At 49.0% G+C, this 26,071-nt stretch overlaps 1 protein-coding gene across 1 annotated transcript; it reads left to right on the forward strand.

Annotated features, from left to right (window-relative positions):
- Nucleotides 1-1,313: 1,313 nt before the first annotated feature.
- TRIM25 (tripartite motif containing 25) lies at nucleotides 1,314-25,074 on the forward strand. The gene is made up of 9 exons (XM_081027656.1): nucleotides 1,314-2,154; nucleotides 6,085-6,180; nucleotides 9,383-9,616; nucleotides 11,589-11,760; nucleotides 14,253-14,318; nucleotides 16,705-16,731; nucleotides 17,080-17,163; nucleotides 17,245-17,343; nucleotides 18,340-25,074. The coding sequence occupies exons 1-9, from the start codon at nucleotides 1,561-1,563 to the stop codon at nucleotides 18,870-18,872; spliced, it is 1,905 nt and encodes a 634-aa protein (XP_080883782.1). The 5' UTR covers nucleotides 1,314-1,560; the 3' UTR covers nucleotides 18,873-25,074.
- The last annotated feature ends 997 nt before the right edge of the window (nucleotides 25,075-26,071 follow it).

Here is a 26,071-nt window from a genome sequence, read left to right on the forward strand (position 1 = left end):
GATAGACCACATTCAGGTAATAAAACAAGTTTCCATAAATTTTAAAAGATTGAAATAACACAAAGTATGCTTTAATCACAATGGAATGAATTTAGCGTAGTACGTCTTACGACATTATCTACTGCATAGAATTTGAAAAACATAAAATATGTCCCTCCTGGTCATTTTTTCTGTCTAACCAACCCATCTAAACTTCTCCTCCAGGAAAGAGAATTCCACAAACATTCTGTCATGAGTCACCAGGCCACTTCATCCACAAGAGGTAGGTCATAGGGGATTTTACGGTGTTTACTTACTGAAAGCTGCTCTATCCCTCCTCTTGAGAGGCAGCATTTTATAGTAGAAAATATTTGCCTTCTGGAATCAGATAGCCTGGATGCCAATATCCATTGTATTAGGCAAGTTATTTAGTTTCTCTAAGCTTCAGTTTTCTCATCTGTGACATGAGATAATTATACCCACCATAAAGATTTGTGAGAATTAAATGAGATACTATACCTACATCTTAATTTCTTACCCACTTCATCTTCTGCCTTCCTCCTCATGCAAACAACAATGCAATATAAAAGAGAACAAATGGGGTCAAGGGGCCTGGAGGAATAGAAATAGGGGAACCAGGAATTGTAATCCCCAGCCAGAATCCCAGTCCTAAATTGTGTAAAATACATGACCCTCATCTGTAAAATGGGTATGATTTCTGTCTTGTGGGAATTATAAGGACTAGAAGAGATTATAAAGATTATAAGAGATAACGTATCTGACTTGTCTAACACACATTTGGTGCCTCATAAGTGGTAGTTATCGCTTTTAGCAGTAGTCTAAGTCATTTACCTTTTTCTCATTTTTTGCTGCTCATCCTCTCCCCAGGGCAACTCCAGCTAACTCCTCCCCAAACGCTATCTTTCTCTTTGCCCCCCACCCCGTCTCTAGAACACTTCTCACCTCCGGTACACTGACTTTTCCTGCGCTCTGACCAGAGCGGGAGAAACAGCGCTAAAAGAACGGAAGGAAGTAAATCTAACTAAACAATTTTGAGAAAAATGTTTAGGTTCCAACATTACTTCATTGGCTGCGTATGTGTGTGAGAGAAACACCTTTGTGACACTGGTTTGTCTCCAAAGCGTACTAGTCAAGTCCCGATAAGACAGCCTTGCTCGCGGGGCGGAGGGGACGCCTCGGGTCTGGATGAGTTCTCCCAGGGAAGGAATTGGGGGCAGGCGCGTCGGTGCAGAAGCCCGACTGCATTTCGGCTCGGATTCCGGGGATCTGGGGTTCCCCACCCGACACGTCGGTTTTCTCCTCCGCAGGTGGCCCCAAGAACCCCGCGTGGCGGTGAGACCACCGGGTCGCCAGGGGACGAGCCCCGCGCGCCGGCCCCGCCCCCTGCCCCGCCCCCTGCCCCGCCCCCTGCCCCGCCTTCCCGCGCCCCCACGTGATTTCCTGCAAGGCCGAGGGACCGCCCTCCCCCCGTTCAGTTTCGTTTTCTTGGTGGCTTTGGGCTCTCGTGCTGCAGTGGCGGCCGTCGCGCCAGTGCGTCCCGTCGGTCCTCCCAGGAGCGCAATGGCGGAGCTGTCCCTGGCCGACGAGCTGACGTGCTCCATCTGCTTGGAGGCCTTCAGGGAGCCGGTCACCACTCCTTGCGGCCACAACTTCTGCGGGTCGTGCCTGGACCAGACGTGGGCCGCCCATGGCGCGCCGTACAGGTGTCCTCAGTGCCGCGCCGCGTACCAGGTGCGGCCGCAGCTCCGCAAGAACACCGTGCTGTGCACCGTGGTGGATCAGTTCCTGCAGGCCGAACTGGCCCGCCACGCGATCGCCGACGGCTGGACGCCACCCTCTCGCGCCGCGGCCCCCAGCCCCACCGTCCAGGTGGCCTGTGACCACTGCCTGAAGGAGGCCGCGGTCAAGACGTGCCTCGTGTGCATGGCCTCTTTCTGCCAGGAGCACCTGCGGCCACACCTCGACAGCCCCGCCTTCCGGGACCACCTGCTGCAGCCGCCGGTTCACGACCTGTTACACCGCAAGTGTCCTCAGCACAACCGGCTCCGGGACTTCTTCTGCCCTGAGCACAGCGAGTGCATTTGCCATGTCTGCCTGGTGGAGCACAAGACCTGCTCGCCGGTCCCCCTGAGTCAGGCCAGCGCTGACCTGGAGGTAGGGGGTGGCGGCGGAGGGCGCAGAGGGGCAGCTTGGGCCTGCCGGGTTGTGCAGAGGACGCCACCGTGCGCACCTCCGCCTCCCCTGCATCACCTGGGTGGGGGTGGGGGTGGGGGTGGGGCTGGGCCTTGCTGGGCCTGAGATCCGGGACAGAAGACACAGGTGAGGGGGCTTACTTTAAGTCTAGTACTTGGCCTGATGGTGTTCACAAAGGGTTTAGAATGCCACATATGAGCCCTGGAGGTTACCTCTGTTCCCTCATTAAATCCTGGCAGCACCAGGAGGTGGGTATCATTAGTTCCATTTGTCAGTTAGGGAAAGGAGTTCCAGAGAGAGTTATTTAGCCAGAGGAACCCAGTAAGTGGCCAAGTAGGCATGGGGACCCGGCTGGTTTGACTCCACAGTTTGCCGTTTCTCCCCAGGAACCAGCTTCATATCCAAGTCTACAGAGTCCAGAGCATAAGACATTCCTGGAGGATTGAGGTCATGTGAGCAAGAGCAATTGGTGAGCCAGAGACTTCTAGTGACTAGGGAGGATCCCTACGGCTGGGTTGAGTCTCAGGAATTCTTGGATATGACCCACAGGAAGAGACAGTGCTCTTGCACCATAGTGCCCTCCACCCTGGCTGTGTGACTTTGAGCACAGGATTTGGCCCCTGGGCCTGAGTTCTCATCAGTAATGTGAGGAGGTGGGACCTGGCGGATTCCTAAGGGGCCTTACAGGTCTGTGGTGATTTTAGTGATTTTGGAGAATCATAACTTCTCCCTGTGGACTTACGGCAGAGGCTGAAAAGCTGTAATCATATCACCTTTTATTTTATCAGTTTAAGCTCCAAAGCGCGCCCTGATTTCTTTTGATTCTTACAGCACTGTCACCTGTCCTCATATTGTCAAAGCAGACCTGAGACCTGGGGGAAGTTTGCAGTGGCATGCAGGACTGGGTTGCAGGCCTTGCTTCTATCCTGCCACAGCCCCTTTCTGGCCGGGCCTGCTTCTCCCAGTCTGAGCTGGGCTCCTCTGGACTTCTTCCCTGAGTCTCAGAAGCCCGACTTCCAGGCACTGCCTGAGAATCGACCATCTGAGGCCCAGCCATCTGGGTCTCCGACTGTCGTAGGAAAGAACCTGCCTAGCCTTTGGAGCCAGGAGGCCTTCTCTGCCCCATACCAGCTGTGGTTTAGGGCCAGTCACTGCAGTTCTGAGCCTCAGCTTCGTCATCTGTAAAATGGGATTAGTACAGCTCCCATTTAGGGAGGTTCCGGAGAGAGGAGCTATGTGGGACGTGCTTTGTAGGCAGGCCCAGTGTCAGGCGGAGGGGCTGGCTGACACAGGCTCCAGCCAGAGCTGGATGTTGAGACCTGGGTTTGAATTCTGGCTCTGCTTCCTAGCTGGGTAAATCCTGAAAAGGCGGACAATAATAGTACCTATCTCCGAAGGTGATTGGGAGGATTAAATGAGCAATCTATAAACTGTGTTTTATCGTGAAGGCTCATTGCTGTTACTCCTCCCAGGGGAGAGGGAGACCTTAACTCACTGGGCAGTGTCAGGCGGCCCGGATCTTTTTTGCCTCAGGGTGCCTGGGCCTGCCCATGAAGACTAGGGCAGCCTGGCTCCTGCTGAAAGTCCTTTCTAAGAAGTTCTTACCGATGGAGGCAGAAGGCAAGTAGAGGCAGGAGGCCCCTTGTCAGCCTGTCTCAGAGCCACAGTTCTCTCAGCCTCCAGGGCCGGGAGCTGGCTTCTACGCCCAGATTGTGTGCTGAACACACTTGGCTTTTTAATACTTGTAACAGGCCTTTCCCCTCCATCTCCCCTCTTTCTCCACTGTCCTGGCTGAGTCCTTTCACCAGTTTCCTTTTCTAGCCCCGCTGCTGCTTACTCCTGGTGGCAGAGCCAGCCCCAGCTGGGCATTGCCCCAGCCTTGGGAGGCTGGCTGGTCTCCATCACTAGTGCCTCCCGTGTGGAGGACCCAAGTCCCCAGTCTGTGAAGGGATCCTCAGAACTTCAGAAAGTTCTCTAACCTTGATTAGGGGATTGTTGTGGCTATCGAAGCCCTTGGGCCACTTTCCTTTTGTCTGGAGTGGTGTGGACCCCCTTCTACCATCGGGACTGTCATATATGTTTGATTAATGGTAAATAAAATCTTTTAAAATACAGAATTTAGGAGTTCATGGTTAAGAGTGGCTCTCGGAGGTGAAACATTTGGCAGCCCCCTGGTGTTCTGAGGTTTCTTCCAGCTCTGAGATCTGCGAGGCCAGACCTGCCTGGGCCTGACCTTCAGCCTTTGGTCCAATTTATCTTGGCCACTGTTAGAGGCCACGTCAAAGGGCATTGTCATAGAGGTCAAATCTGAAACATCATTAGTGACTTGGGCTTTCAGGGTCGATTTAGTGTGGCCTTGGACTCTGCTTCTGCCCTTACATGCGATTGTCAAACTGGATTGTTCAAATCTAGGTTCAAGGTCAAGTTCAGCCCTGACTATCTCCAGGGGAGTGGGAGAGGCAGGAAATGGGAAGGGAGGGCCAGCGTATGTTGAGCCAGCTCGTTAGGGGAAGTAAATGCTTTTTTCTAGAAATTTCCAGTGTGGTCAGTTTCGATACATGTCTATAATTTTAAACACCAGGATCTTGTAACGCCAGTTAATAGCTGCGTGACCTGGGTCAAACCAGTTCATTACTCGGTGCTTCAATGTCCTCATCTATAGAGGGCAGGTAACTCCTACCTCATAGTTTTGTTTTCAGCTTTAAATAAGTTAATACACTTAATGCACTAGAACAACACCTGGCTTGTAGCAAGCACAGAATAAATACTGGCTGCTTTTGTGACTGGTGGTGGTCACAAAAATTGCTTATTTTCCTTCTTGTTTCTATGTCCCAACATTTCGTCTGAGCAGGGAGGTAGGGGAATCAGATATTATGAAAATGTATACAAATACTAAGAGGCCTCAGATGATACTATCTTCCTTCATGAGTAATTGACCTTTGTTTCTGGAGGTGGCTAGGGGCCTAGCAATTCTGAATCACCTTACTTCCGTTTAAGGTATTGAGCTGACAGTGGGCTGGTCTGCTCCTTTTCATCCTTAATTCCTAGGGTGTGGCCCTTGCAGGTCCCTACCTGTGGGGTCACCAAGTGAGCCTTGGACTCTGATTTTTGTCCCCCTGCCTCGCTGAGGTTGACAGAGGCTCTCTGACAGCTGTCTTCCGGAATTGGCAGATGGCTCTGGGAGAACAAGCCCAGATGTCGGGCTTATCTCTCTGGGTTTTCTTCTGGATCTTGCCTCTGTAATCCTTTCCTGCTTTGGTAGTTCTCTATCATCTTTTAGCAGATTCTCCCCTCACCCTACCTCCTCATGTTTTGTCTGCTTTTTTAGTTGTTTGCAGCGGGAGGATTGGTTTGAGTGACCTCGTCTGCCATTACTGAAGCAGCTGTCCCAGCTTGTTCTGTCTGTGTGTGAGCTTGGCCACCTTGCTGTCCTCCTTGCCTCAGTTTCATCACCTGTAAAATGGGTCCTGGTGCAAAATCTCATAATAATACAAGCTGACATTTAGTTTGTCCTTACTAAGATCCAGGCACTGTGCGGAAGACTTCCATTGTTTCAGTTAATCCTCCCACTAGCCCTGTGAGGTGGGAACAGTTGTATCTATTTGGTGGTCAAGGAGACAGGTGAGAGATACTTGGACAGCTGGGAATTGGGACTGAAACCGTGGTCTGTCCGGCTCCAAATCCTATACTCATAACTTCTTTACAGTATCATCCCCCTAAGAGGATGGGGGGAGGCAGTAAATATGAGAATGCTTTAAAAAGCTCCAAGCAGTCAAGACTTGGGGTGGTGGAAACACCTGTGGGATAGATTCAGGGGGCGGTCCCTGGTGTTGGGTGCCGGTGGGAGGATGGGCCGAGGTGTTCTCTAACCCTGGTTTGTTTTCTCCACAGGCCAAGCTAAAGCATAAACTGACCACCGTGTACAGTCAGATCAATGGTTCATCGAGAGCGCTAGAGGAGGTGAGAGCCAGGCAGCAGGATGTACGGGTGAGTGACAGACTTTCCACCACCAGCCCTGGCCCAGGGGCCTTCCTTGGCCTTCAGGAATCGATCTCATCTCAAACCAACCCTCCCGCTGCAAACAACCAACGGGCTCGGCTCTGACCACCACAAGGCTCCTGTGCATTCACAGTGTCAGTATTCAGCATCAACCTTGTCAAACATGCAAGAAGCTATGTGTCTAGGAAAGATCATTCACAAACCCAAACCAAAGACCACCTACAAGGCCAACCTCGGGGGAATCATTAAAAACTAGGATTGAAAAGAAGTAATATAGACAGTGGTTACAATTGAAGTAGGAGAAAAACAGGAAAAAAAACCAGGAAGTACTGAATTGCGTCTGTTCATAAAAAGGAAGTGTATCTGTTTTTGAGGGCTACACAAACAAATTGCTACAAACTTGGCTTACAACAGTATAAATGTGTTCTCTCACAGCTCTGGAGGCTGGAAGTCCCAAATCAATGTGTTAACAGGGCCATACTCCTTCCAAAAGCTCTAGGGAAGAAGCCTTCCTTGCCTCTTCCAATTTCTCGTGGCTTGGGCATTCCAGGCTTGTGGCTCCATCAGTCCAATCTTTGCCTCTGTCTTTACATAGCCTCCTCCTCCCTCTGTGTCTTCTCTTCTGTCTCTGACAGGGACTTGTCATTGGATTTAGGGCCCACCTGAGTAATCCAGGATGATCTCATCTCAAGAATCTTACATTAATTACATCTGTAAAAACTTTTTCTAAGTAAGGTCACATTTACAGAGCTATGTGGACATATCTTTGTGGAGGCACCTATTCAACCCATTACAGGAATTCTAGGTTAAAAAAAAGACTGGAAGGAAGTATGCTAAAAAGAGAGTAGTGCATGTTGGAGTGGTAGAATTAGGGATAGTTTTTTCCTCTAGTGTTTATAATTTTTATAAGGCTGCATTGCTTTTATATTGAAAGAGGATTTGATTTTTAATACCCTGTTCTGGAGCCGCAGCATCCAGTTTTGTTGTGGCAGCTGTGGCTTAAAAAGAAGAGATCTGGGTTAGAATACCAGCTCTGTTACATACGAGCCTGTGATACGTTGGTCATGTTGGTAGATCTCTTCCCATCTGCACAATGGAATCACAACTTCTTTTTGAAGGTGACTGAAGCTTAAATGACAGGGTGCCCATGAAAATACCTATGTTGGTTGGGGAGCAGGCTACACTGCTGAAACCAAGATATGCCCCCAATTCAGAGGCTTAAATAAGATAGAAGTTTATTTTGTTCACTGTGATAGTTCAAGGCCGGACGTGAACAACCCAGAGTAGTGGGATGGCTCTGCTCCACGTGATCATTCAGGGAATCAGCAACCTTTTCTTCTTATTGCCTCACTATTCTATAGGGTGTTTCCTCATCTCTTTGGTTGAAGCTACATCACCATTACATCTTTGTTGCAGCCTGCAACAAAGAAATGAGACAAAGAAGAAGAGGATTGCATGTATTAGTTTTGCTCATGCTGCATTAGGAACAGCTTAGTCACTTGCTCAAGCCTACCCGCAGGGGAGGCTGGGAAATGTAGTCTGTGGCTGGGTAGCCATGTGACCATCTGAGACTTTAGGGGTATTCTCTTACTTAGAGGAAAAGGAGGAGAATGAACACTGGGGGACTTTGGTAGGCACATTGGAGGCAGCAGAGTAAAGGGTTGGGTAAAGAAAGAGCTGAATTTCAGTCTCCCTGTATACTGCCCCTCTCATGTTTGTTTTCGTTTGTCATGTTTGATTCTGATCTAGAGTAGTGCTGTCCAGTAGTACTGTATAACATGAGCCTTATCTGTAACTTTAAATTAATCTGAATAACAGATAAAATTAATTTTAGTAACACATTTTAAGTTAGTACATCCAAAAATTATCATTTCCACATAATAAAAAAAAGTATTAATGAGATACTTTATAGTGCCTTTTTTGTACTAAGTTTTTGAAAGCCAATGTGTATTTTATACTTAGAACACATCGTTTTTTTAGAGCCTTTAGAAAAAAAATTTTTTCAATTTATTGGGGAATATTGGGTAGTAGTGTGGGCCCATCTACAGGGCCCATCAGCTCCAAGTCGTTGTCCTTCAGTCTAGTTGTGGAGGGCGCAGCTCAGCTCCAAGTCCAGTCACCATTTTTTCAATCTTTAGTTGCAGGGGCCACAGCCCACCATCCCCTGTGGAAATTGAACCAGCAACCTTGTTGAGGTCTTGCGCTCTAACCAACTGAGCCATCCAGCCGCCCCTCCGACAGCTCAGCAGCTGCTCGTTGTCTTCCGTCCAGTTGTGGGGGGCGCAGCTCACTGGCCCATATGGGAATCGAACCAACCAGCAATCCTGTTGTTCAGAGCTCACGCTCTAACCAATTGAGCCATCTGGCCGCCCCACACTTAGAGCACATCTTAATTTGGACTAGCCACATTTCAAGTGCTCTGTAGCCACAGCTACGGCAAGTGGCTATCGTATTGAACAGTGCAGTATGACATTCTCTAGAAATTTTCTAGAGCAGCTTTATATCCTTTCTTTTAAAAGAAAAATTATCTGTGAACTGCTTCCCAGCTTAAAGAAAATATCACCAATGCACTGAAGCTCCGACTCTGCTTCTCCCTTTTTATATCCCCCTTCCTCTCTTCCAGAAGTAACTGCTATCCTGAATTTATTCATTCACTTCTTTGGATTTCTTTATACTTCTGTTACGTATGTATGCGTCCCTTTAGCAATAAATACTACCGTTCTGTTTCTTTCTAAGCTTTACATAAAGAGCATCAGTACTGTGTGTCTTCTATACGTTGTTTTTCCCTCATGGAGATTTATCCATACATTGCCCCATTTCATTATTTTCCATTACTGTTTAATATTCCCTCCTATGAATAATACGCAGCCTATGTAGTCAGTCTCCTGTTTCCAGGGTTTTGCTACTTCAAACAATGCCGTGTATAAACGTTCTTGTGTGTGTCTCTGGGGCAGGTGTCTGAGAATTCTTCTCGAGTATATTCCTTGGATTGCGTTGTCGTGTCATAGAGTATGAGCACCTTTAAATTCACTAGGTATTGCCAAATTGCTCTCCAAAGCGATGGTGCCCCTTTGTACTCCCACGAAGTGCCGGGAAGCATTCCTGGTGTTCCACCTCTCACCAGCGGTTGGTACCGCAGGCTTAGCCTTTGGCCAGTCTGATGGACGCCCTCTTGTCTCGACCTTCCTAGGAGGCTGCACAAAGGAAGCTGGAACACCTCAGACAAGAATACTTGGAAATGAAGGCTCTCATTGAAGCTTCTGAGGCCAGCTGCACACGGAAGATAAAGGAAGAGGAGAAGAGGGTCAGCAGCAAGTTTGACAACATTTACCAGATTCTCCTAAAGAAGAAGAGTGAGATCCAGACTGTGAAGGAGGACATTGAACTTGCCCTGACTAAAGCCGATGAGTTCGAGTTTCTGGAGGTGGGTCGTGGTGAGGACATTGTTGAACACTTTTCCCGTCGAGCATTAGGCTGTTGGTTTAGGGTCCATTGGGCCTCAAGGAGTGGGGGCTGTGAGAGGTCGTTGGAAGCACCCCTGAGACACACTGTGTTAGTTTTCTCTGCTGTGTGACAACTGACCACAAACGCAATGGCTTAGCACATACATTTCCTGTCTCACACTTTCTGGGCATGGCTTGGGGGCTTGTCTCCTGAGGGTCTCACAGGCGGCAGTCTTGAGTGTTGGGGGGGCTGCATTCCTTTTGGAGCTTAGGGTGGTTTTCCAAGTTCGCCTGGTTGTGGGCAAAATCCAGTGCCTTATGGTGCAGGCCTAAGCTCTCCGCTTTCTTGGTGGCTGTGCCCTTGCAGTTTCTAGAGGCGGCCGCAAGGCCTCGCTCCGTGGCCTTCTCCCAGCTTGGCAGCTTATTTCTTCAAGCAGCAGGGGAATTTCTCCCTCCAGGAAGGCCCAGCCCCTCTTTTAAGGGCTTTTATCTAATTGAGTCTGGCCCATCCAGGAGACTCATCTTCTTGATGAACTCAAAAGTCAACAGATTTGGGATCTTAATCTGCAAAATTTCTTCGGTTTTGCTATGTCACATAACCTAATCACCGGAGTAACATCTTATCACATTCACCGTCCTGCTTATTCTCAAGGGGAGGGGATTATATAGGATGCGTACCCCGGGGGGCGGGGGGGAACTTGGGAGTCATCTTAGAATGTTGCCTACTGCATATGCCTCCACCCTCTTCCCCCCATCCCTCCTCCACACAACCCCTGGGAGTGTCTTTCAAAAGTACAGACCCCCCCTACCCTTTCTGACTTCACGTTCCTTAGCATGACCTACAAGGCCCTTGATGACCGGGCCCTGCCTTTGCCAGCAGCCTCATCTCTTGCCACCCTCTCCTAGCCCAAGCTCTGTGCTCTCACCATTCCCCAGGCATACCAGGCATTGGATGGGAATGCCGTGGCTGACCTTCTCTGCCTGTTGAATCCTGTCCTTTCTCCAGGGTCACTCCAGTTTCCCCGTCTTCCCTGGGTCGCGTTATTCTGCTATTACTGATGGTCCAGAGCATGTTGTACCGCCCCTGCTATGACACTCAATGACGTAGTTTTCAGTGTGCTTGTTTTCATGTCTTTTTGGGCTGTTAGCTCCTTTCGGGTGTCTCTCATCCTTTATTACCGTCTTCCTCTGGGCACGTCCAGCGCCTAGCAGAGTGCCTGGCATGCAGTGTGTGTGCCGGTGAGCCCCACTGATCAGGTGACATGCTACGTACGACCCCTCAAAGCCCCGATTTCTTGGTCAGGTCCTGGGGAGGGTACAGGAGTGGCTGGGAACCTTCTGTCCCTGCATGGACTTCTGTCCATCCTAGGCTGGGTGGCATTAAGTTTCATCTCACGTGCTCTTTCCTGTGTGTTGGAGTAACTGCCTCGAGCTCTCTGAGAAGGATTCTGAGTCCACGTCTGAGCCTCTTGATACTGTGTGACCTGATTTTGTCTCAAAGTTTGGGACCTTCTCTAAGACGCTTACTTTTTGTCGGCTGTACTCTGGCTGAATCCTGCACCCTGGACACATCCCTGTCTATATTCAGAACATGTGTTCAGGGCTGGTTCTCGAGGGTTGGAGATGGTCCTGAGTTTCCTGTACTTCTCCATCCATGGGGATCGCGAGACCTGGGTCCCAACTTTATCCCTGCCACTAATTGGCAGAGTTCCAGGCAGGACACTGTCATTTTTAGACTGCAGTTTCTCCATCTGTCAGGTGAGCAACCTCTGCGGGCCCTTTCAGCTCCAGGTCACGGTCTTAAAGTGGCAGCTTAACCCCTGGGGACCTGTGGCTTGTAATTTGAGAAGGCTGGTTGAATTTTACAGGGAAGGTCCTCCCAGGGGTCTTGAGGCCTGAGCTCAGACCTTGGCTTCCTGGAGCTGCCTGCACTAACCTCCTGGCTTGTTCCAGAAAGCGGCAAAACTGCAAGGAATCTCAACAAAGTCAGTCTATGTCCCCAAGGTGGAGCTGAATCACGAGCTGATAAAGGGTGTCTGCCAGAGCACCACAGACCTCAAAAATGAGCTGAAGCGGTGCCTCAGGCAGCTCCAGGATAAGAAGCTGGAAGATTCTACTGTCTCAGGTAACCATTAGCAACTCCCCACGCTCCCCCACCGCGATCCCTGAATCAGGGTGGGTCCCCTCAGCAGTTTAGGGTGTAAGACAGGGCCTTGATCTGGAGTGTTGGGGCTTGAATTTCAGGGGTCCTGAGACATCTGTCCCCTTTTGAGGAGGTACGGGGGGTGGCGTGGGGTGTGTCTACTTCCTCCTGAGATGGTAGCTGTCCTTCCTAAAACATTTTTGGGGGCTTGATGTTATGATGGGAGTTTCTGGACGGGCCCTTTTTGTCTGTGAGCTTCAGACTGGCTCAGATGGGTTTTCAATAGACTCTGGGTTGTCAGTGTATTGGTGGAGGAACGGCAAGTTTTGGGGCAGAGAAACCTGGAATTCCTTCTTCCTACTCCCTTTGCCTTCCCCCCATATCCAGTCCATCACCAGACTTTGCTTGTTGAATGTCTCCTGACTCAGTCCACTTGTCAGGACTGACACCAGCCACCACCCGCCTCATCGCTGTTGCCCTCAGCTGTGGCAGATTCCTAAATAGTCCCTCTGCGTCCACTGCTGCTGCAGTCAGCTTTTCAGGATACACATCCATCTGCTGGAACCTTTTCCTCCTCATCCCCTTCAGGGAATTTCCATTGCTTTCGGATTATAGACTAGACTCTTTTTTTTTTTTTTTTAATTTATTGGGGTGACGTTTGTTAGTAAAATTACATAGATTTCAGGTGTACAATTCTGTCTTACATCATCTATAAATCCCATTGTGTGTTCACCACCCAGAGTCAGTTCTTCTTCCATCACCATAGATAGACTAGACTCTTGACTCTGGCCTCCAAGCCCCGGCCTGGTCAGGCCCTGTCTCTCCAGCCCCAAAGCACCCCCTCACGTGTTCCTCTCGCTGTGTTCAGATACACTAAGCTCCTTGCTCCTGGGCCTTTGTACATGCTCTTCCCACTGCCTGGATCACATGCCACCATCTTCAACAGTTAACTCCTCTCACCCTTTGCAGAGCAGTCGAGACATTACATTTCTCAGCATACCTCTCAGTCACCACTCCCCTGTCGCGTCCCGCGCAACAAGGGCAGTGAGGAGGCGAGAAGGGGCGGTTTGGGTTAAGTTTTTAAGAAAGAAACAAACAGAGACTTAATGCTGTTAAATCTCTCAGAAGGCCAGGGGTCTCTCAGTCTCAGAGGACTGGAGCCCTGAATAAAGCCGACTGGAGGCTTTTATTGATAAGTATACAAGGGAGTAGCAGTGTTTTTGGCACGGTTTGTGAGACTCACATATCATGTTATAGAAACATCCCAAGCCAATTATTTTAACCTTCAAACAGCTGAAGCACAAGTTCCCATGATGTCTTACCTAAGGTCTGTACCTTCTCAGGGTCAAGTCTCTCATATTGTAACAGCTCTGTTGAGATAAGTGAGAGAACTGATCTTTGTTGTCCTCATGACTTCTCTCACAAACAGCTGCAAGGGAAAAGCCAGGGCCAGCAACAGACTTTCCCAGGCAGGGGGAAGGGGAGGCGAGGCCCCTTCCCTTATTTTTCTAAGGCAGCTCATTGGGGGTCCCCACTTGGCTCCGCCTGGCTTAGGTTGTATCTCCCGTGAGATATCGTACCCGTCTTTGGCTGCAAATCATCTTTTGGGGATCAGACAGAGAGACATAAGGTGTAAACACAAGGATGGAACAGAGTCCCAGAAAGGCACAATCTCACAGACTCTTCTTTCCTTAAGGAAAGACATGGAGGGACAGTTGGCTAGGCTGTTGTGTGACTACACTCCCCCTCCTTTGACTAGATCCCGGGATCCTTATCATCCCTTGGGGCCCTTTGCACATCTGTCTGCCTTGCTGTTCCCACCTGTCTCCCCACCAGATTGTGATTTGCCCTCCGAGGAAGGCAGGGCTAGGTCAGGTTTCCACCCACCACTCTCCCCAGTGCCCAGCACAGAGCCTAGCTCATAGCGAACTTTGTAATCCAGGGGACTGGTCTTGAGTTTCAGCTTGGCAAGCCAGGAGTCCTTGCAGAAGGCCCTCTGCAATAGGCGTGGCTTGACCTCATGGTAGAGGGTAAAGCCGCTGATGAATTAGACATGCAGACTTGTTTTCCTGCTACCTCGGTGATCTCTGGTCTGGGGGAGGAGGCAGGAGGGAAAATCCACAGGGAAGGAACTACCACTACATACGAGACATCTTTATCTCATCATTATGAGAAAGGGCCTCATGTGTTTGTGCACGAAGAGCCTGAAGCTCAGCGAGGGTTTAGTGGTCCTGGTGCTGAGTGCCGATGGAGAAAAGACTCAACCCCAGCCACATTTGAAGCCAGAGAAACGGGAGGACATCCCAAACTGGTCCTTTTGTTACCTGGTTTCTAGCTCTTGCAAATGATGGGATGGGGAAGGTCCATGAAATGACTGTCTTTGTAAACCCACGACCCGCCTGCCTATGGCAAAGCTGGCTCCTGGGGTTTGTTTGGAGGAGCCACATAAACTAACCCCTTCTTCTTTGGCACAGGGGGCTCTACAGAGCATGACACGGCACCCACAAACAAACCGTCACGCCCTGTGAAGAAGGTCACGAGTAAGTATCCCCACTGTCACTGTGGCAGCAGCATGGTTGTCACTGGCCAGGGCTCTTACAGGTGTCATTGCTCCTTCCAGATGGGCACAGCCCATCCCAAGTTACCTCGGGACCCTGAGCGCATCTGGAGTCAAGTGTGGCTTCGTAGAGTAGAAGTTGAGGGAGCTGTGGCAGGAGCTCCGCTGGGGTGCCTGGGAGGACTGGCCCATCAGCAGTAGATATTCAAGCTGCCTAGAACAGCAAGGCTACCAAAGCTGGCTTGTCTTGAGCAATATTTACGACCGCCACATTCTGGCACTTGGCCAGAACACCCTGGAGGAGACTTGCAGAAGTCTCAGAGGAGCAGAGGCTAAACCTCGCTGGTAGCTCAGAGTTCTTCGGTCTGAGTTGTCGTGTGCTTCTACTATCATAGTGATTGTCAACCTTTTTTTTTTCTTCTCATTATTGCCTTCCTCTCCCTTTGCCTCAGCCATTTAAGAAATTTTGTTTTTCTAATCGTCGCTGCCTATGAAATTTTAATACTACACGTATCTGGTATATATGTTTATATACTGTGCTTTCGGACATAAAAAGAGTAAGATTTTTTTTCACTGTTCCCCCTTCCCCCAAGAATCAGTTTTTGGTCCCTTAGGGCTACTCTCATTGAGATGGCACATGCCATTGAGTGCTGGGGAGAAAAATGGTCCTCGGTTTTCTCGTCTGTCAAATTTGGACCATGATGATATCAAGTTCACAGGATTATTATGAGTGAGGTTCACATGGGACACGGATTGGCAAAGCTTCCTCCCCCTTCTCCTGCCCACCCCCCCACCCCCCGACTCCGGTTCAAGCCGTTGTTTCTCAGTCTAGTTATGTAGGACACAGCTCCCTGGCCCATGCTGGTATTATGAGCCTTGTGCTCCCCCTGGCTGAGGCAGTCAGTCGCCAGTCATCGGTCAGCCACTCACAGCAGCTCACGGCAGCTCTATCGCCGGCTGCCGGCCACTCACGCTGGCTGCTGGCCACTCATGGCAGCACACGGTAGCCCACAGCAGCACTCAGCAGCACTCAGCAGCCCGCGGCAGCACCTACAGCTCACTGGCCCATGTGGGAATCGAACCAGCGACCTTGGCATTAGGAGCGTGGCGCTCCAACCACCTGAGCCACTGGGTCAGCCTGGCAAAGCTTTTTAAAGGCTATAAATATGCCCCTGAACTGTTGACTATACTGCCTCCCCGAAGTCAGTATTAACTGTAGAGTGCTAGCCACACCACTGGGTTGTCAGGGGTAAGTGAACTCTGGGTTTCTTGGTTGCTTGTTTGTTCATTTTAGTGTTTAGGTTGTTTTTGGCAGACAAATGTTTGGTATCAGTCCCTGAATGGAGTAGTCAGGGGTTGGGATGCCCGGTCTAAGTAGAGGAGGGAGCCCTCCACTACGCCGGAAAATGTGGAAGGGCACTTTGTGTGAAAAGGCAAGTAAAGGAGTAGGTAAAAAAGTACTATAAACCTGTATCCCTCTCAAGTCATTCTCCTGTGGGTTGCCTTATCGCTGCCCCAGATCACAAGCTCCACTCTTAGCAAGATGTGGATGCCGGCCATGAGACTGGGATGGGGAAATAGGCAAGGAGGGGTGGGTTAGTCACAGTGTAGATGCAGCTCCTAAGAATTCTGACTGGGAAGGGGCCCGCGGACCTAAGTCGGCATCACAGCATGGGTTCCTCCCAAGATGCTCAACCAATTGGATGGGGCGGTAAAGGAGTGGAAAGTGAGGGAATGGGGTGGAGAGTGAAAACAACTCGAACATAACTCTGAAGTGGGAGGAAGAGGGAACTATGGGGCCATGTGGACCTGAAGGAGGCCTGGCGTGGGGCCCAAGAATTTGCATTTCTTATGCATTTCCTACCTAGTTCCAGGTAATGCTGCTGCTTTGAGAACCACTGTTTTAGCTAACTCAGTTCCCATAGGCACACACTCCAAATAGTTCTTAGACTATTGGGATACTTGGCCAGCACAGTTTTTGTTTTTTCCTTGCTGGCTCTATTTTTTTTTGCCTTTTTTTTTTTGTTTTTTAATGGAGATACAGTTTACCTCCAGTAAAATGCACAGATCTTACATGTACAGTTAGATAAAATTTGACAAATGCATGCATTTGTGTTACCATTACCCAAATCAGATTAAAAAGAATTTTCATTACCCCAGAAAATTCCATCATGCTCCTTTTTAGTCAGACCCTCCCTGATGCAGATTTCTGTCACCATAGAATCATTTGCCTGTTGACCTTTTTTTTAAGTTAAAACATTCTAGCGTTAGAGGGGTCACATGCATGCAAATAAATGTTATTAATGGTCTTTTGGAAGTCATTCTCTTGTGCTTTAACATATCTTAATACTGAAAATTTTCTTTTTCAGAAGAAGACAAGAAACCCAAGAAATCTCGTAAGTTATACATTTCTGCTCTGCTTGTTTCTTGAGACTGCCTGAGTGCTTAACTAAATGCTGGCCATGAAAGCGGACCTGTCTTGTCAGGTTCTGTGATGGAGCCTCAGTTCTAGCTAGGATTACGTTCTGTAACAGCAGGCAGGCCTGAGGTGGGAGGTGAGGACAGGTGTATATGAAAAGGTGAATAAGATGAGCGTAGCCCTGTCTGGACTCATCTGTGTTGCCCTGGCTGTCCCGGTGTGTGTTTGTAGAAGTGGCTGTTGAAAATCAACTTTGAAGGGACTAGAGGCATCAGGTCACCCTGTGTCATGTCCCCAACTCATGTTGCTCCTCCCTCATTCCCAGCCACTGTTGCTGCCTCACCCAGCAAGACTCCCACCTTTGGAGCCCTGGAACAGATGGTGGATTTAAAACAAGCTGTCTTGGAGAGTGAGTTATGGTGGTGGGCAAAGGGCAGTGGGGTGTCCAGTCTGAGTTTGTTGTGAAATGGCTCTCTGTTTCCTCTCCCAGTGTCAGCCAAAGCCACCACATTGCAGCCGAACTCGGCGTCTCTCAAGGCCAAGATGCTGGAGGCCTTCTTAGCCAAGTCCAGGCCCGAACTCCTGGAGTGTGAGTAGCGCCTGCAGCCGGTGGCTGTGCCCAAGACATCCCACTGCCAGCATGCCCGCTCTCGTTTTTCTGTCAACTCCCCTGCCATTCTACAACCTTCCCACTTGCCATAACTTCAGTCTTTTCCCTGTCCCACCCAGCCTCCACTGCTTTACAGAGAAGAGAGGTGCTCCAGAAGGGGACTCCCTCATCCTCTCAGTCTTCTCACTTTAATCTAGACCCTTGCTTTTCTCTGTCTTCTTCCCCAAGGCCACTTCCTCGGCCAGACTCTGGATCCCACACCTCGTGCTCTCTGGGATTTTGCATTCTCGGTTAGCCTTTAATTATGGATGGATGAATAGATGGGTGGATATATGGATGGATGGATGGATGGATGGATGGATGGATGGATGGATTGGATGGATGGATGTGTAGATGGGTGGATGGATGTGTAGATGGGTGGATGGATAGATGGATGGATGGATGGATTGGATGGATTGGATGGATGGATGGATTGGATGGATGGATGTGTAGATGTGTGGATGTGTGGATGGATGTGTAGATGGGTGGATGGATGGATGGATGGATGGATGGATGGATGGATTGATTGGATGGATTCGATGGATGGATGGATTGAATGAATGGATGTGTAGATGGATGGATGGATGGATGGATGGATTGGATGGATGGATGGATGTGTAGATGGGTGGATGGATGTGTAGATGGGTGGATGGATGGATGGATGGATGGATGGATTGGATGGATTCGATGGATGGATGGATTGGATGAATGGATGTGTAGATGGGTGGATGGATGTGTAGATGGGTGGATGGATGGATGGATGTGTAGATGGATGGATGGATGGATGGATGGATTGGATGGATTGGATGGATGGATGGATTGGATGGATTGGATGGATGGATGGATAAAACTCAATACTACCAGTTGAGGAAAGGTTTAAACGTGAGAGCACCGTGGGCTCCCTGTAATTGATTGCGTGGGGTAATGTTCTTTCAGACGCCGTTAAAGTCATCCTGGATTACAACACTGCCTACCACAAGGTGGCGCTGTCGGAGAACTACACCGTGGCTTCCGTGGCGGAGACGCCCCAGAATTACCGGCCGCATCCCCAGAGGTTCACATACTGTTCTCAGGTGCTAGGCCTGCACTGCTACAAGAAAGGGATCCACTACTGGGAGGTGGAGCTGCAGAAGAACAACTTCTGTGGGATGGGCGTGTGCTACGGCAGCATGGATCGCCAGGGTCCCGAGAGCCGGCTGGGCCGCAACAGCGCCTCCTGGTGTGTGGAATGGTTCAACAACAAGATCTCCGCCTGGCACGACAACGTGGAGAAAACCCTGCCCTCCACCAAGGCCACGCGGGTTGGGGTGCTTCTCAATTGCGACCACGGCTTTGTCATCTTCGTAGCTGTCACCGGCGACAAGGTCCACCTGATGTATAAGTTCAAGGAGGACTTTACGGAAGCTCTGTACCCAGCCTTCTGGGTGTTCTCCGCAGGTGCCACGCTCTCTCTCTGCTCCGCCAAGTAGGCAGGCCCCGGGCTGGCTGCCTGTGCAATGCCCAAGACGCTAGTGAACATGCCGGGGGACCTCTCTCAGACAGCTCCCCTGAGAATCCGCAGGGCTGACAGGATGGGAGGAGAGTTGGTGGAAGGTGAGAGGGTGGGGAAACGGGATAAGGGAGGGATTTGGCCAGGGCAAGGGGTGGGAGGGTGATTGCGTTGTGGGCAATGAACTGTTTTTGCCTCCTGTTGCCCATCAGGGCAGAATCATCCCCTCCCCTAGTTCTGGTAGATGCCCAGGCAGCTGGGTGGCTGGACACGGCTTTGGGAGTAAAGTCATTAATGCCTCTTTCCTCTTGGAGAAAATCTCGAACAGTGCAGGTTTTTTCTTAGGCCACTTGGGGTATGCCCCCTTGCTCTCCGGAATAATCTTCAGATGTTGGTGTTTTGATTACTCTCTATAGGGTTAGACAACTCTATAGATTAAAAAAAAAAAAGTCTTTTAAGTTGTCGAATTATTCTCCCTCCCCCACAGTACCCACATGTGGGGGTTGGGGTGAATGCTCAGTTCCTGGTTCTTTTCTGTGCTTGAGGGAAACCACCCACAGCAGGTCGCCACCAAGACCAAAACGTCCCGAAGTAGTGTGTCCTCTTCCCCCACTGGAAAATAGCCCTGCCTCCCTTCCTGTCCTACACACCTCATTACCCAGTCGAGAATTTTAAAATGTTTAATCCAACAGGAACCTTTTCCGTCTAAGGTGTCAAACCATGGTACGAATCAACGTATGGTGAGTTTGTGATTCAAGGTCAAGGTGCCCCAGGTCCCATGTGGATGGAAACCTGTCTGACTCCCATTATAAAAGGCATCTCAGCAGAGATGCTTTGGCTGCAGCCACGGCGCCTTGCTGGAGGCCTTCTTCCCATATCCTAGGCTTTGGGACAAGGAACTCCACTGGGCAAGAGGGACCCCGACCTGAACTGAAGAGGTGTGGTGGGTTTGCTCTTGTCAGAGTGTCTTGCCTTCTTCTCGGTGACTCTCCTCAGTGATAGCTGCCCCTCCCCAGGATTGTGGGATACCGTCCTGGCTGGTGTAGATACCATTGTGGCCAGCACAGTCTAGCAGATAGCTAAGCTCCGTATCCGAAGCCTGCTACGGTGTCATGGGACAGGCCGTGTGCGGCTGCCTTAGGGGCCATACTACGTCACCCTCGGGGGTGACTACCTACTGCCAAAGGGGCCCTTCGCAGATCCCATGGGAAACAGCAGCCTCCCTGTTCATCCCAGCCATAGGCTGCAGACTCAGTGCTGGCCCTCCACTACGTCAGAAGCCTGTCGCTGGCTCTGGCCTCTTCTGCTATCTTCCTTGTTTGAGCCAATTCCAGATGTGGGAATTGACCAGGCCAGGGGTCAGACAGACTTCAGGACCAGCGAGGGAACAAGCTCCCGGGTTCTGGCACAAGGGGCTATTTTTACTGCAGTGTTGCTGTGCAGTGAAAATAACCTCAGTCCACTCGGGCAGGAGTGAGTGGACTGTTGGAATTTCCTGAGCTCCTTATATCCTGATGTTGTCAGGACGTAAGTGGAAGAGTAGAAGAAATTTCTAAAAGGGGAAGAAATTTCACCTCTTGTGGTAAAATGAGTCCTGCTCTGGGATTGCTCAAAACCGAAACTCAGGCCAGGCTCCTTGTGGTATGGAAAAGGTCACAATTGGAGAAATGAGGACCCCAGACCTTTTCATGTGGATATTTGAGAATTTAACGCATCTCTGGCCTTGTGCTAAAGTTCCAGGACACTCTTAGTCAGGCCCAGAGCACTTGGTACTCCTGACCGAAGTGTTGATCTGTGTCATCTCCCGACAAGGACTTTCACTTCCTTGGAAGAGAGATCGTCTTTAAAGGGAAGCCGTCCCTGCAAGAGTTGAAATGTGGTTTTTAAATGTTTTCTTCCTTTGCTACGGGAAAGAATAGTTCTTTGGTGATTCTTTCCTGCCTTTGGAGATGGCCAAAAGCATCTTCATTGACCTTCTGAAACAAGCCTCGTCTGAAGCCCAGTCATACTTGGGAAACAGCGGGGCTTAGAGGAGAATGCCAAAGATGAACCCAGGGGTCGTACTGGGGCTCTCTTCTGCAGAAATGAGGGCAACAGAGAGGGCTCTTCCCTGGAGATCCAACAGCTCAGCATAGGGAAGCATGAGTCCCTCTGTTTTCTAAGAAAGGCTGGTAGGTAACCCAAGCTCTGTGCAAGGTGCTTTGGAGATGTAAATTGAGGAGCATACCCTTGCTGTCTCCGACCTTACATTCCCTCACCTTGTAGGGCCGCTCCCTAACCCTAGAGTTCTAGAGTTGGAGGAATCTTTGCATTCATCTGACTTCTCATTTTGCGGAGTAAGTCAAATGGGGAGATACGGATGACTGCTCACTGCTCTTGGCAACCTATGGTGGAGGAGATGCCTCTTGGATGCCTCCTACATGCCCCCTGGTACCCTGGGCAAGTGTCAGAAATTCCCAGCAGCACAAACAAAAATACTGTCTCAGGGATCAGGGACTGTCTCAGTCACTCAGGCATGATAAACCAAAGGTCAGGGTCAAGTTTTTGTATTCAAGACTGGTTGGCTGGTTTCCCCTGTTTTAATGACTCAGAATGGATCTGCGATTTATAACTAATACTGGTATGTTATCTCTTATCCTGCCCCCGCCCATTGATTTTTAATTAATTAGGAGTATTTGAGCTGTTATTTCTTAGCTTCTTCTTTAGAGTTGATTCTTTAGGAGATAATCAGCTGTAGACATGGATCTTTTGAAACCTATGAGAAATGCAAGGACCAAAGTTGGTCAACATGCCTTAGAAGCTTGGAATGTAGTAAAGCAGTTTTTGGTATTCTTTCTTGCATCACAGGGTGTGTAGACAATGTTACCTGTCATGCTGGGGTCATCAAATGAAGTGTCCACGGGCCTCTGGTTGTCCAGGCCCCACCCACCTGCCCCCAGGGCTTGAGATTTCAGCAGACCTATAGCCTATTGGAGGTCGGCTGAGGGTAAGAATTCTTTATCAAGAATTCTCTGATAGGGTGTTCTTCTGGACTTTACTTCAGGATAATCCGAGGATGGATATAGGAAGAAGCAGTGGGGGTAAGAGTGAAAGGATGAGCCACAAGCAGAAAATGAGCGAAACAGTAATGCGATATGAGGGTTTATTCTAATATTCTTTATTACTGTTGCATATTTTGAAATTTTCCATAATAAAAGTTCAAAAAATAAAACAATACACAGCCCAGGCCAGTGATGGGCTCTGTTCGGTAGATTTTATCTTTGTTTGCAGAGGGGCAGAAGTTGGTGGAGGTGTGGGTTTGAGGTTGTTGTGTAAGGTTGTCCCCCGTTATCTGTGGGGGGATATTTTCCAAGACCCCTAGAGGATGCCTGAAACCAAGGATAGTACCAAACCCTATGGGCACTATGTGTTTTCCTATACATACATACTAATGATAAAGTTTAATTTATAAAATCAGGCACAGTAAGAGATTAACAATAACTATTAATAAAATAGAAGCTATACAATTTACTATAGTAAGAGTTATGTGAATGTGGTCTCTCTCAACATGTCTAATTGATCTGATGACTGAGGGCTACCGAGTGGCTAACAGGTGGGTAGCATATACTCGTACAGCATGGATATGCTGGACAAAGGGCTGATTCACCTTCCCAGGTGGGATCGAGTGGGACAATGCGAGATTTCCTCATTATTGTGAACCACGTGCAATTTAAAACTTATGAATTGTTTATCTCAGGAATTTTTCACAATATTTTCGGACCGTGGTTGACCAGGGGTAAGTGAAACTGCAGAAAGTGAAACCATGGATAAGGGGAGACTACTGTCATAAAGAATTTGGCCCTTGACCCTGGTTCCTGGTGGGGAGATTGTAAATCCTTGGAATTTCCCCTTAAGAGGAGTGTCTTTGTTATTCATGGGCCCTTTGGATCACACCTGAGTTTATGCTAGAAGTTGAGACCACCCAGGATGGGGGCTGGTCACCAGAAAGACCAACCATAAGATTCGAGGGTTGGGACTTGGAGCCAGCCTGACCCCCACGGGGAGAGGGGCTGGAGACGGAGTGGAAACATGGCCAATGATTCAGTCAGTTAGGCCTTTGTAATTAAATCCCATGCTGAACGCAGTAATGTGCCCGAGCGGGATGTACCCTGATTCCACAGGGAGGGGGTACAGAAGCTCTGCACTTGGGTCCTTCATAGACTTCACTCTGTGTGTCTCTTCATTTGGCTGGTCTTGATTTGTATCCTTTACAAGAAAACTATTCAAAGTATAGTGCTTTTCTGAGCTCTGAGTTCCTAGTGAATTTTTGACCTTGAAGAAGGTCATATGCTATAGATTGGATGTGTGTGTAGCCCCAAAATTCCTATGTTGAAACCTACCCCTCAATGTGATGGTACTGGAGGTGATTAGATCATGAGGATGGAACCCTCATGAATGAGATTACTGTTCTTACAAAAGACCCCACAGAGTGCTCTCACACTTTCTGCCATGACAGCAGGAAGACAGCTGTCTGTGAACCAGCAAGCAGTTCTTAGCAGACACTGAATCTCCCAGCCCCTGGATTTTGGACTTCCAGCCTTCCACACTGTGAAAAAATAAATATTTGTTGTTTAAGCTACCCAGTTGATGGTGTTTTTGTTATAGCAGCCCAGACTAAGACATCATGGGAAACTGCTGGATTTGTAGCCACTCAGTCAGAAGTGGGGGTGACCTGGGGACCACTGAGGTGTGGCTGGTGTCTGGTGAGGGCAGTCTTGTTGGGCTTGTGTCCTCCAGTCTGTGGAGCCTGGCAGACCCCAGGTGGTTAGCTCCAGAATTGCATCCCAGTATATGTAGGGAAGATGCTGGGGAAAATTTGCCTTCATTGGCTGATACTAACTTTTGTCTGTCGGCTTTTGTCTGATACCATATGTGAGGTGGTGGTTAGCTTAGGGTTAAAAGAATTCTTTTTTTTCCCCTCCGCTCTCCCTCTCCCCCCTCCACTTCTTCCCCGCTCCACCCTCTCCCTTTTCTGTCCCCCTTTGGTCTCATGCTTCTGAGCAGGGGAGATGTGAGGTGAGGTTGCTTTTCTGTCTTTTCTGTCTGTGCTGTGATTGGGGGTTGAGAGAATTTCTCCCTCATCTCGTTGGCAGCAGGAGGGAGATAGGGTGATGTTGCTTTCTGTCCGTTGCGCCCGCATCAGCAGATGAAGAAGTAGCCAAGTTATATCAGGATGACGTGCCCGGCCTTGTTGCTTATCCGGATGAATTGGCCCTTCGGCCGGATGGACAGCATTCATATCAGTAACTGCCGGACCCTCCTGGAACTGGCCATCCCTGCAGGGGGAGGCAGGAACAAGGAGCTTGGCTCTAAGGTACATCTGAGAAAATATGTAAGACAGATCTCTGTTGGCAGTGTAGTTTTCGTCATTTGGTCATGCCATTGGTAATTTTTCATCATTCTAACATTTGAAGACTTCCAGCCACATGCAGCGGACAACACCAGGTGTCCTGGCTTCCAGCCGCGGACCTGGTGAGGTCTGGCTGGTTCCCGCCCTCGCCAGTGTTGTTCCCCACGCTTAGCCTTCTTGAGACCTTGTTAGCATGTTAGAAGCTTGTATGCAGCTTGCAGCTTGCAGCATTCGAAGACACCCTAACTTCCAGCAACAACCACAACAGCAACTGACTGCAACAGTAGCAACGTTCTTGAGAACATGTTACCGTCTTGAAAACTTAGGTGCAGCTTGCAGCTTCCAGCATCAGAAGACGCCTTGACTTCTAGTAACAGCAATGCCAACAGCAGCAGCATTCTTGGGAACTAGCAAGCAGCGGTGTGGGAGACGCCTGAGGTTCTCTCAGCTACAGACCTGGCAAAGTTTTGATTTATGACGTTTCCGTGCTGTTCTCCCCCGGTTTGGTGAGCTTTTGGCATCTACTGTAATAGTTACTATCCTATAAAGGTTATTGCTGCTTTTGGATACTCCTTACTGATGTTATTTGTGTATTTAGCCAAGGGTTTTTTGATCAATAGCAAACATGTTGGGATCTCTTAAATTATATGTATGTATACTCCTTGGATGTGACATCGTATCAATGTATATAGTTTAGTCTTAACCACCTTTACCTTCTGTCATTAGCACATTCTATTAATTGCCTTTGTCTTTTTCTATTGCATATTGCTAAATAAAGTGATTAGATATTACTAAATCAATTAGCCCCTCTCTAGCGTGCCTTCCCCCTGCTTTCTCCCCCCTCATCATTACAATATACCAGAGGTGTGGAGAGAGCTTTGCAGCCAGTGACTACATCCACGTGCTGGGAGGGTGGTGCACCCCAGCTTCGTGGAGATAGAAATTCCTGTGCTGAGGACCATTCCTGACCTCTCCCTATGTACCTCTTCTTCTGGTTATTGATTTGTATTCTTTAAAATAAACTAATAGATGTAAATAAAGTGCCAAAAAAAATATATACCAGAGGTGTCAGAATAGAGGTGGTGGGAATTACCAACTTTAAATAAGCCCTTCTTGACCAACCTGTCAGAATAAAACACACTGTTGTTCTTAAAAGGAGCTTCCCAAATTTCTTCTCGCTAGTGTCAAGTCTCCAGGGTTTAAAAAAGCAGGTCTTTGCCTTGTGAGGACAGTTTATTTCAGAAAAGTGCATACAAGGTTTGCAGCTCCCTTATACCAATGAAGCCGACCCCATTAAACAAAAGCTAATCTATATTAGAAGTTGTAACGTCTCACTCAGCCTCAACAACCAGTTCTTCCAGGTAGGTCTTAACGGAGGCCAGTCCCTCTTGTGGGGTCAGGAGCCCAGTGAACAGATGACCAGGATTCAGAATGCTCTTCTGTCTGACTGCTGAGTGCTCAGCGCCAGTCCTTGCTGGCTGGATTGGCCCCCTTGGGGGCTGGACCTCAGTGTTTCAGAATGCTTGATGGCTGGACACAGGGACAAAGGCTTATTCTAAAATCACCTGAAATACATGTAAGGCAGCTAAGATTACAATCACAGAATTTTTCTTTGGACAGATACTTTCCTTGTCTTGGGCCAGAGAACCTGGGTGAACTCTGATCCTAGATGAAATCATTCAAATGTCAACACTTCAGACTAGGATGCTAAGTGGTTATCAAATGTGTGGGCATGGAGTTTTTCATAGTATTCTTTTATTTATGTTCTAATGTCTATAGGATCAGTGAGG

This window comes from Rhinolophus hipposideros (genome assembly GCF_964194185.1).
Source record: "Rhinolophus hipposideros genome assembly, chromosome: 20".
Lineage (NCBI taxonomy): Eukaryota > Metazoa > Chordata > Mammalia > Chiroptera > Rhinolophidae > Rhinolophus > Rhinolophus hipposideros.